This window comes from Acanthisitta chloris, unplaced genomic scaffold, assembly GCF_000695815.1.
Source record: "Acanthisitta chloris isolate BGI_N310 unplaced genomic scaffold, ASM69581v1 scaffold18104, whole genome shotgun sequence".
Taxonomy (NCBI): domain Eukaryota; kingdom Metazoa; phylum Chordata; class Aves; order Passeriformes; family Acanthisittidae; genus Acanthisitta; species Acanthisitta chloris.
Window position 1 is genome coordinate 39,216 of NW_008671196.1, and position 11,966 is coordinate 51,181.

The window sequence follows — 11,966 nt, forward strand, 5'->3', positions numbered from 1 at the left end:
TGCATTGTCCCCCCTGTCCCCTGTGTGTGCAGCCTCACCTGCTGCTCCCAGCTCCTTGCTGCTGCACGCTATGTGCCCTGGGTCCTGCCAGATCTGCTCTGGTGCTGCATTCCTCCTGGCATCACCTGCCTGGCCTGGCCTCTCCTTTCTGACCTTCCCTTGGCCTCTAGCCCAGCAGTGCTGTACGTGGGTCCTAATTGTTGGCCACTTGACACATTTCTGTTCACTTTCTTCTTGGATTTGTTTGTCTTCTTGATGCTTTGAGTGTCAAAAGTCATTTTAACCATATATTCTTATCTGCCATTAAGTAGGTCTCTTGCTTGCCAAAAATGCTGCTGTTCTTCTCTGCTTTTTAATGACTCAAGGCCATAAATGCTGATTCCTGTTGATGGAATCATTGTATCCCCATTTAAAATGAGGCTGGAGGTGGAATATTTCCAGGCCTGCCGCAGGGAGTTGTGAGGTCCTGGGCAGATGCTTATGTCCACGTCCCCTCTTCCATAGCCTGTGGAGATCCAGATGCTGAGCCTGGGGCCAGGATGACCTGCCGACTGCTCCTGCACCTCTTCAGGACTCCCCAGGTGTGCCTCCTTCCCCAGGGAACAGGTGAGTCACCTGCTGCCTGGTCCTTCCATTGCAGAAACTGAACTCAGATGGGTTTTGATGGCTGCAGATTTCATGGCTGATGATATCCATAGTGCAAGTTTAAAATTACAGATGTTTGACTAGTGAGGAGTTGATACCTACAATCCTTCCTCATTTGGGAAACATTTGGGATGCTGCTTGCTGAAACTTATTAATTCTCAACACCTAGCACTATTGAGAATGGTAGTGACAGAGACACTAACAGGGATACAGATCATGCCATGTGGGAGCCTTGCATGGAAATGGAGAGTAAATGTGATGTTAAATAGGGTATCATAAAGCATCTCATCCAACAGAAAGAACACAAAGAAATTAGTTCTCTGTATATATTAAGGTAGTTCTCTTTTCTTTTAACTGTGACTATTTTGTGGTCTGACCTGTATGTGTTTGCCACAAATCAAAAGAGGAAGGAAAAGGGTAAGGAAAAAGCACCTACCAATTAAAAGGAAATGAGCCTGAATATACATGAGAATTAATATATAATGGTAATTATTATACAATACATAACATATCCAATATATAATTATATACAGTAGCAATGAGCATTAATACTAAATAACAAATAATTATTAATAAATGAACATTATATAGGTGTAGCTTGCAAGTATTTCAGCAAATTTGATAATAAGATTTTATCCATGGGAAAAAGAAATTGAAAGGAAGAAAGAGTCAGCTCTTAAGTGGTGTCAAATTCTTCCACCTCAAAGTGATAGTAAATTCTTTTTTGACCAGAAATTAATGAGCCTTTTTTGCATATTGGGGCAAAAGAGGCAAGAGCTGTGAGGAATACTGGCTGAGAACAGACAGATCTGGCTTCCCTAGAAATACAAGTGGACTTGAATGGATAGGAATAATTGTGACTGAACTGTAGCAAGTAGCACACATCAAGCACAATGTGACCTCTCTTACACCTGGCTCAGTTAACTGCCTCAGGGAGGTGATGGATCTATCCTTCCCCTCTCCCTTCCTCCCTGCCATCCAGTCTGTTCATCTTCTCCTCAACTTAGGCAAAGCACTTTCCGGCTTCTGCAGGCTGCTGAGCTGCAGAATTGGGCTCAATTATGCAACAGCCACTTACAGCACTTAATTTTGCCTCATTTGCTGTGCAGATGAGGTGAGGGAAGTAGTTTCCTAAATCTGTGAAGTCAAAACCAAAACCAACTTCCATGTCTCACTGTGGTTACATTCACCTGGACACAGTGAACCAACAGGCTTCTTTTTCTATTTCAATGCCCACAGCTTATTTTGATATTGATCCACTCAATATTAATCCAGTGTTTGATATTAATTCATTATAACCACATGTCCTGATTGACTTAATGACTTATCTGTTGGGCTGCAGTTTCAGAAGATTCAGTTCTTCCTTCAGCTCTTGTACTTCTATAGCTGTTCCAGATGAGGAGGATTTCACACAGAGGAAATATCAGTTGGTAATTATCACCCATTTTCTACAAGATTTGCTCTTCTCTCTGTAGGGAAGGGAAATTATTGGATTCGTTCTTCTTGTGATCGTCACCTCTTGGCTGCTGCTCACAACAGCATCGAAGTGGGAGCTGTGTTTGCAGTCTTGAAAGCAATTTTGATGCTTGGTAAGGATGTGCAGAGTCCTGTGTGATGTGCTTGTGCTAGTGTTCAGGTGGAAAATGGCTCCTGTCAATTCACTTCCTTGGGAATGCTTCTGGGGAAGGACAACCCTAAGGGCAAGGTGATCGTCACCTCTTGGCTGCTGCTCACAACAGCATCGAAGTGGGAGCTGTGTTTGCAGTCTTGAAAGCAATTTTGATGCTTGGTAAGGATGTGCAGAGTCCTGTGTGATGTGCTTGTGCTAGTGTTCAGGTGGAAAATGGCTCCTGTCAATTCACTTCCTTGGGAATGCTTCTGGGGAAGGACAACCCTAAGGGCAAGGGAGGAATGTGGCTGTTGTCCCTGCTCCTGCAGCATCTGTGGAGTGCAGACTCCAGGTCAAACACAGATTTTTCCCAGGTGAGTCAGCACCAGTGGAGAGGTTTTATGCAGATGTGACTATTCCAGATGTTGACCCTGACCTCCACCACTGAGTCCCAGTACATTCACACTCAGGCAGGTCCCTCAAATATAGAGAAAATAGGGTCTCAGATCACTTTTCCTACCTTTTTCTGTGTTTTGCCACAAATTCTGTGTTTGCTACTGTGGAAGTTGTAAAAGCATCACTCTGAGCAGCTCATCGTGGACAGTGAGTGTTGAGTATCTGCCTCAGAGCTTTGATTTGGCTCAAGTTCAGTTGAAGATCTTGTGACCTCTGGAGAGGTGTATTTTTGGAGCTAAACAAGATGTTCCAGACGTGGCCATACCCACAGGTTGTACCTCCAGCCAGCGTGACAGCACGACAGTCTGTTGGTCAGTGTCAGAACTGCTCCAAACCCCTGTGACCCATGATGTTTTGGGGAAGGATGTTACAGGCAGAGATAGCTGGGATGAACTGATGGATTCGGGAGTGAGTTTGAAATACATTTATGGCCATTATTTATGTTGCTAATTCAGAGTGTGAGGTCTGGGAGTTTTCTTCGTTAACTGCGTGTGGTGTGAGCACCTGTGGTTTCATCTCTGCAGGGATGTGGTTTGGACATGATCTGGTGCAGGGGCGTATGAAGGAAGGTTTGGGCACACAGTTGGTGTCTTTACTGCAGCACATCTCCTATATACCAAATTATTCTATTTTGGGAGGTCTCTTGATGGCACCCTGCATTAGTTATTTAAAAATTGTACTTGCTTTGCTGAGGAAAAGCATCAGATAAATGGTAGCTGTTGGAGTTCTGTGCTGAGGAAGCTGCTTCAGTTTTATCAGAGCATTCTGGGATGGCTTTAGCTTCATGTGGCCTTGGTGCCACTCTTCATTGCATTATTTGTCTGCTAGGTTCTTCCCTCTTATTCTTCCCGGGATCAAATGTGGACTTATAGTAAGGTGGACTGGGGGACCACTGGTCAAAATTGTCTCTTGATCTATGGAGTGTTAATAAATCAAAGTAAGAGACAGCTCTTCTTTATTTGTCATATCTACCAAAGCAATTCCTTTCACTCACTCCCTCCTGTTAAGCATGTGCTGGCTTAATTGTGTTTGAGTTGTGTTTGAAAGGGTAAAAACCTTTTCCTACTTCTGAAATACCCATTAAAAACATGCTTTGCAACATGAAGCAAGAGGACAGTACCTTGGTGATGTTCAGAGTCAGTCAGTGCTGCCTTTTGGATGCAATGGTGTCGCCACTGCTCAACTCACCATCAGCCTGGTGCCCCGAAGGTGTCTGTCCCTCGTTGTGTCAGGATGTTGGGGCTGGGGTGGGAGTTCACCCTGTGCTTCTGCCATACAGGTGATGCTGAAATTGGCAGCAACAATGTCAACTCCTTGAAGAGTGAAGAGTTCCATATGAGAGGCTTCTTAGATGAGCTCAGTGAGGAGGAAATCTGGAGTTCCTCTCACACTTTGAAATCCTGTGGAAAAGCTGTTTCCATCGAAACCGCCAGTCTGAGCGAGTACGCGAGATATGTGCTCAGAACCATCTGCCAGCAGGTGAATCCCTGAAACTGCTCCTCTGTCCTCACTTGGAGAAAGAGGGTTGTTTTATTTGAAAAGTGTAATGTATATTTTGGTGCAAAATAAGTATGTCAGTATTTGTGTTGCTTGCGTTTCCTGATCTGGACAATTTATACATGGAGTAGTTAGTTATTTGGGTTAAAACCTGCTTTAATTAGTTATTAGCATCCCCCAGCACTCTCTCAGAACTGAGGAGTTTTTCCTACCTGAATCTCAAGCACTTTGGGAAGACAGTAGGACCACACCATCAGCTCTGCTCAAAGGGCTTTTGCAGTAGCATTTGGTTTATTGCAAAGTGCAAAAGAAATTAATTTTGCAAAACCTGTTGCGTCTTACACGTTCAGGTAGTTCTGAATGACAGAAGACATTGCTATCTCACACACTGCATGAGCTGTAGCTCACTGCAAGTTTTGCATATGAAACAATCACTTTTCTGTTCAGCTTACCAAAAGTTAGTATCGCCTTGAAACTCTGGTGAATCTGTCATCTAACTCCTTACAGGACTGGGTAGGAGAGCACTGCTTGAAAGAACCTGAGAGGCTATGCGCAGACAAAGATCTTATTTTGGATCCTGTTCTCTCAAACAAACAAGCACAGAAACTCCTTCAGCTTATCTGTTACCCTCATGGTGTTAAAGAGTGCACCGAGGGTGATAACCCTCAGCGGCAGCACATCAAGCGCATCCTGCAGGTAAGGCCTTGGAAAGGGTGGAAGGCACTTGTCACTGCTGCTCCTCATCATCAGGCATTGGGGAGCTGCTCTCAGGGCTGCTCAGGTGGAGGTGCCAGCTGTTCCAGCAGGGTCAGAACTGTGGTGATGTATGTTCTTTAATGGTCTGATGTTTTGGCATGCCATTAACAGTTACAAAGAGCAGTGATTTTGGTTATCTGCTTAGAACATGAGGCTTCTGCATGTGGTGTGTTCAAGCATGAGATTCATTTCTTTGCTCCATACCTGTAAAGCATTGACACTTATCATGTTAACTCTTCCCTAGAACTTAGACCAGTGGACTCTGCGGCAGTCGTGGCTGGAGCTGCAGCTGATGATCAAACAGTGCATGAAGGAGCCTGTGAGTATTAGTTTTCAGACTTTCTTATCTAAACATTTAATGCAAAAAAAAGCATGTTAAATTTTAACATAGTCCATGAGCAAACATGCCATGAATGTGCTAGTGTACTTGTGTTTCACTGTAGGGTTCTGGGTCTGTGGCTGAAATGAACAGCTTGTTGGATAATATCGCAAAGGCGACAATAGAGGTGTTTCAGCAATCCGCTGAGCTAAACAATAACTCTTCTAACTCTGGTATAGGCCTCTTCAGTCCAAACTCTGTTGGAAATGCTGACACAAGTAATACAAGACAGAATGGTAAAAAGACATTCCTAAGGTATTTTTGTAGCACCTTTTTAATTCTTTTAGCCAACGTGATGCTTAATTGTGTGTAGATTGCCTAGACTGTTTTGCACTTGAATTAGGAATAGACAGAAAGAGTTACCTGAAGGTTCCTTCTGTTTACTTTTGTTTAACAATAAATGTAGTTCCTATTCTTAAAATTTCTGGACACCAGAAACTGTGATTTCTCAGTACTCACTAGTTACTCCAGATGCATTGTGCCACCGCTTTATCGAAGCAGTTCAGCCTTGTAACAACTAATACTGGCTGCAAAACTGCATGGAGACTTTGGCTGAAGTAGGTTTGTTCTCCTCCTAGTTCCTCTGAGCGGCGAGGAGTGTGGCTGGTGGCCCCCCTGATTGCAAAACTGCCTACCTCGGTTCAAGGTAGGGTCTTGAAAGCTGCGGGAGAGGAGCTGGAGAAAGGGCAGCATTTGGGGTCATCTTCTAAGAAGGAAAGAGATAGACAGAAACAAAAAAGGTACGACCTTGGGGGACCCATGCATGCAGAGCTGAACAGTGTTTGTCAAGGAGGAGTTTACTGAGGACTTCACAAAACCTCGTCAACCCCAAACAGGGTTCAGGGTTCATTTAATCTGAAGAAATACCATTGGTTTCAGAGGGAGAAATGTGGGAGTTTTGTAACCATCTACCAAGGGCTGTTCTGCAGCTCAGTGATAAGAAATGTTAGGGATTGAAAGCAACACTTAGAGCACTTGTTGCCTCTTCCCTTCCATGGCAGGAGGCCACTTTGCCCGCCATTAAGATCCCACCATTGTCATGTCGCTTGCTTCCTGTTGGGAATTAAGGTTAAGCTCATCTCTTAACTTTCCAAACGTGGGAATTTTAATGACTTGATGGTTAGTGATTTTCCTATAGTAAAATATTCTTCCATTATGCCTGTAATGGTTTTGTACTTTCTTGGGGGTTATGCTAGAAGTTCCATTGAATTAAGCCCACGTTGGAATCTTAGAGCCGTTCAGACAGCTCTTGTTCTAATCAGAGCTTTGAGTGGAAACTCTGGGTTCGCTTCAGACCACTGGCATGGATTAGAAACTTTAGCTGCCTTATCTCCACTAAAAAGATATCTCTAGTTCATCAAAGTAGTATTCAAATAACCTGCTCTGTTCCTGAGTCAGTCCTTCAGGTGTGTGGGCAGTTCTTGGTCACTCAGGGCCCCTCTAAGCCAAGGGATCTCAGTAACCACCTGTGCATCTGGACTGGCTGGAGCTCTGCCTTCCTGGGAGCATGGTCTAATTCCTCTGGCAGGACTTTAATTGACTAAAACAGAAACAGACACAGATACAGCAGTGCCACTTCAGGGGAAAAAGTATAGACAAAACAAGGAAGGGACTGAGGAAGGGAAGTATCAAAATAGCTTGACTAATGGAGTGCTGTGTTTGCTTCTCTTAAAGCATGTCCTTGCTGAGCCAGCAGCCTTTCCTGTCACTGGTCCTCACTTGCCTTAAGGGACAGGATGAACAACGGGAAGGGCTTCTCACATCCCTGCAGAATCAAGTTACTCAGGTAAAACAAGCATAGAGCCGTGAGCACCTTTGTTAGGGGTGTGTGTGTCAGCAGTTTTATGAGTATTTGGTGGTGTAAAACCAGGAAAATTACAGTGCAGTGATGTGTCAAAAGGAGCAGTCCAGGGAGGGGTGAAGGGGGAAGTGTTTGTTCCTTTTTTGGGTGTGAATGCATCGTCTTTTTCTAAATTTGTTACAGAGAAGTATAATGAACTGGAGTCTGATTTCAGTTCTTTCCAGGAAAAACAATGAAGGTGTTAGTCCTGAGAGGAACAATCTTCCAGTCCCTAGCTTGATCCTAAAAAGTTTCTATAAGTTTGAAAGTGTCTTCCCTTAGGAAAACCTGTCACCTTCTCCAGCTGTTTAAAATTCAAGTTTTTCATATTTTAAAAAGCAGCATTCCTGGTCCCAGCCTGGCCATTGCCTGCAGCCTCCCCTTTGCATCACTTGTGCTTACTCACAGCCTCTGCTCATCCTGCTCCAGACTTCCTGCTCCCACCCAGCTCGTGCTCCAGCCTACAGCAGCTCCTTCACACTGCCTCTAAACTGAACATAGCCAGTGCCCAGAGCAGTGGGTCATGTCTCCTTTCCCTGACTTTAGTTTCTATGAACTGCTGTGACAGTGAGGATCAGCCATTATTTCCCATATTGTCCTTCAGCTCGTCAGGATGTGACACATGTCCACATCCCAGGGAAATTCATTCCTCTGACGTTTTTCTCCCTGGTTCCTGCCACTTGGGCTTTCCTTTCACTGTGTGTGTTCTCCCCTGACATGCAGCTGGTCTAGGTTCCCTGAGTTTCTGGTCATTTCTCATCCAGAGATTGCACCAAGAAGCTGCATCCAGTGTGAGAGATCAATTGACTTACCATAGTGAAATAGGGTGTTTCAAACAGTATTGTTAAGAAATGCATAACAAAGCTGACTTTTTTGTTGCTGCAATGGGAAGATGCAGTCACACCTTTGGCAGCAGATCATCAGCTCTTTACAAATTACCTTTGTCCTCCCACCAGTTTGCTTAATCTCTAAGCCTTAAACAGACAGGAGGATCTAAAGGATCAAATCTTTTGTGATTCCTTATAGATAATGGTCACAGATGCCTAAAGGGTGAACATTACAGCAAGAAAACAACCTTAATCTAATGCTTTGTCTTAGATCCTCAGTAACTGGAGGGAAGAACGGTACCAGGATGATGTCAAAGCCAGGCAGATGATGCATGAAGCCCTGCAACTGCGTCTCAACTTGGTAACAAAAACTTGTGGTTATCCTGATGTTATGAAAAGCTGCATCAGCTACTCTGGAGGAGGTGGTAAGGAGCAAGGAGCTCCAGAGTATCCAGCTCTTTAGGGGGCTGGATAGCTGTTTTTCCTAGGTGATCCCTATGCAAGAGGATGCCAAGGGAGCTGAGGAAAGTGTGCTGCTGTGAGGCATGCAGAGCCCTGCTACCTGCTGTGTTGTTTTGCAGGTGGGTGGCATGTTTGACACGGTACAGAGGAGCACCCAGTGGACCACAGACTGGGCCCTTCTGCTCCTCCAGATCATCACCTCAGGAACTGTGGATCTGCAGACCAACAAGTATGTCTGCGCTGTTCAGACAGCTAATTTGTGTCCTTGGAGCTTTGAGTTTAGATTGCATGTATGCTCTTGTTACAGTTTTTTATCCTGTTACTGTTTGAGTGGGATTTAGGGGCTCCTTGCTGGCCTGGGGTGGGAGCACTTTTGTTTGGGATAGCATTGGAGCCACTATTCACACCCTTCCTTACCTGTCCTGTGCCCAAGTGCTTTCCCAAGTCAGAGCCTGCAATTCCTACTGACTGTTGGCAGTTTGTGCTGTCTATAGCTCTGAGCTGGAGTTTAGGATAAGATTTGTGTGTACACATCTGTGTACAGTGGGGCTCAGGTATGCGAGCTGAGGTTTGTGTGTGTGTGTTTGTGCAGAAAGCCCTGAGAAATTCACCCTGGCTGAAGAGCTGCCCTTGTGGCTTCTGCTAGGCCCCTGGATTTCCTCGTAGCTCCTCAGGGTGATGCTTGTCTTTACTCCCAGTGAATTATTCACAACTGTGCTGGATATGCTGGGGGTCCTCATCAACGGGACACTCGCCTCGGACCTGTCAAATGCCTCCCAGGGAGGGCCTGAGGAAAACAAAAGGGCTTACATGAATTTGGTGAAGAAATTAAAAGTAAGTGTCATGTCTAGTAATTTTCAGCATTTCCTTTGAATTGCTTGCTGTGCTTATCTTTTAATCCTGTCATTCCTAGTGTCTGGGAAGGCCTCTTGGAAAGAAAAGAAGAGTAAAATATTCCTAGTGATAACAAGGAGAAAAAGAAGAAAATAAAATTATAGGAATGCGGGGGTGGGAAGATACTTCTAGAATATTCTTCATATTCAGTTAACATTGTGGACCCTGCAAGGCAGTTATGTATTTTGTTTTGTATTTTGAGACACTACATTTGCGTCACTTATTAGCTACATTGTGTTTAAACAAGAGATGCAAAGTAAACTTCCATTCTTTAAACAAAGAGGAAAACCCCATAAACCTTGTAAAGCGACTTGCTCAAATTTAGTAAGAGTACAAGGAAATGATTCATCCAGAAACTGGACATTTTCTAACAGTGAAAGCAGTGTCCTGTTCTCTCCTTTCCCTGCTTTGTCTGGCTGATGATGTGTTTGCTCCCCAGAAGGAGCTGGGGGACAAGCGATCCGAGAGCATCGACAAGGTTCGTCAGCTGCTGCCGCTGCCCAAGCTGACATGTGACATCGTGGCCTGTGAGCCCATGGGGTCCCTGATCGACACCAAGGGCAACAAAATTGCAGGGTTTGACTCCATTGATAAGAAACAGGCAAGAGAAAATGTTTGCTTTTGTCTTTTTCCATGAGTTTTGGAGCATAGGAACTTCAAGCAAGCAGGTACAGCTTGTGCAGTGCAGGTGTTTGTGGGTAGGATGGTAAAAGCATTGTACTGCTGTGGCAGAGCTGCTAATCCCCTCTCAGACACCACTAAAGCTGCAGCCCCAGCAGTGTGGTCCCTGTCACACAGGTGGGCTCTCTGTGGGCAGTGCTGCCAGCACTGAGGAACTCTGGGCTTGTCAAACAGCACCTTTAAAAACAGCTGTGAATGACAGAGTGTTTGGTATCAACTGCAGTTCTGTTCCAAGTGTTTCCACCTGGAGAAGAGAAGGTTCTAGGGAAATCTTAGAACCCCTTCCAGTGTCTAAAGGTCCTCCAAGAGAGTTGGAGATGCACTTTGGACAAAGCTCTGGAGGGACAGGACAAGGGGAAATGGCTTCCCACTGCCACAGAGCATGTTTAGATGGGATATTGGGAAGAAATTCTTTCTTGTGAGGGTGGTGAGGCACTGGCACAGGTTGCCAGAGAAGTTGTGGCTGCTCCATCCCTGGATAATTTTTTTTAAAACAAATTTATTTAAAGGAGAAGGATAGAACTTTGAATAGAGCTTTTCATTCTGCAGACTGGGCAGGCATGTTTTGGTGATAGAGTGCTTAGGCTTCCTCCCCTTATTTGAGTGCATAAGCTTTAGCAAGAGTATTCTCAGATCAACAGTTCAATTACAATTGCTTTTCTCTAGTGGCAGCCTTGGACAGAAGTTAAAATCCCAGCAGCATGAGTTTGGTGTGTTTTATGGAGGGGAAGAGCTCCTTACTGGGATTTTCTGACTCAATGGTGTACAAGTCTACTGTTCAGCTTTCTCAAATCCTGACTTCCCTTTGATTCTGAAACAGGGTCTCCAGGTGTCAACCAAACAAAAGGTGTCCCCTTGGGATTTATTCGAAGGCCACAAGAATCCTGCCCCTCTCTCCTGGGCATGGTTTGGAACTGTTCGTGTAGACAGGAAAGTGATCAAATATGAGGAGCAGCAGCAGCTGCTGCTCTACCACACACACACCAAACCCAAACCACGGAGCTACTACCTCGAGCCCTTGCCCCTTCCTCCTGAGGAGGAGGAGGAGGAAGAGCCCACTACACCTGTGTCTCAGGAACCAGAACGAAAGCTGGGAGAGCTCTTGGATCAGGGAAAACATGCCATGGATGATGAGAAGAAGGCAAAGGGCAGGAAGAGGAAGTCGAAGTCAAGCTTTAGGACTGAGGTAAGTGTTTGGTGCCCACACAGAACCTGAAATATATCCCTGAAGCACCTGGTGGTGTGTGGTGCTGCCTTTGGAAATGGTTCTGCACCTGGAGGAGTCCCAGTGAAGGGAGGGAATGGAGATAGCCAGGAGGAGGGTGGATTTGCCAAACAGTGCTCAGTGTGGAGGAATGTGCTGAGCTCAGGACCTTACACACTGGGTAAAATACACCGGAGTGGATCTTACTAACCATTACTCAGGTCCTGTGTGTGGTGTAAAGTGCAGCTGTTACTGCTCGTACCAATTTCTGAAATGCCTTCTGTTCACGTTACGTTGAGACCAAACATGTTGGCTTAAACCCAGGTCCCATTCAAATGAAACTGGCTTGGAAAAGGCTCTTTCACACAGATGAACTGTTCTACTGTCAGTTTGTTGTGGTTTCTGAGACACTTTCTCTCTTACTGGGATTTGAGCTGTGGGTTCCTAAGCTGAAAAATCACATAGAGCAAGGGTTTGAAAACATGCCTGGCACCACCTGAAAAATAATAATTAATAAATAATAACAATAATAATTATAATAATGATGATGATGATGTACATTTCTAGCAGCAACATTCTGTGTGCTTGCATCCTCTCCACACTGCTGACAGTGTGGTCAGCCCTGGTGTGGATGTGCTGGTCTGGTTTGTCCATGGATGTGCTGGTATTGCCTCAGCATCCAGCTGGTTTGTACAAACTTTGGTTTTACTAAACTT

At 44.9% G+C, this 11,966-nt stretch overlaps 1 protein-coding gene across 1 annotated transcript in view; it reads left to right on the forward strand.

Annotated features, from left to right (window-relative positions):
* Positions 1-11,966, forward strand: part of MED12L (mediator complex subunit 12-like) — a 30,355-nt gene that overhangs the window by 9,334 nt on the left and 9,055 nt on the right. Inside the window, exons 10-22 of the mRNA XM_009074013.1 lie at positions 505-606; positions 2,121-2,234; positions 3,990-4,189; positions 4,715-4,903; positions 5,208-5,282; positions 5,407-5,597; positions 5,921-6,082; positions 7,017-7,128; positions 8,281-8,370; positions 8,591-8,700; positions 9,170-9,305; positions 9,805-9,966; positions 10,867-11,232. Of these exons, the coding sequence (XP_009072261.1) occupies positions 505-606; positions 2,121-2,234; positions 3,990-4,189; positions 4,715-4,903; positions 5,208-5,282; positions 5,407-5,597; positions 5,921-6,082; positions 7,017-7,128; positions 8,281-8,370; positions 8,591-8,700; positions 9,170-9,305; positions 9,805-9,966; positions 10,867-11,232 (2,009 nt within the window). The remainder of the gene's footprint in view (positions 1-504; positions 607-2,120; positions 2,235-3,989; positions 4,190-4,714; positions 4,904-5,207; positions 5,283-5,406; positions 5,598-5,920; positions 6,083-7,016; positions 7,129-8,280; positions 8,371-8,590; positions 8,701-9,169; positions 9,306-9,804; positions 9,967-10,866; positions 11,233-11,966) is intronic.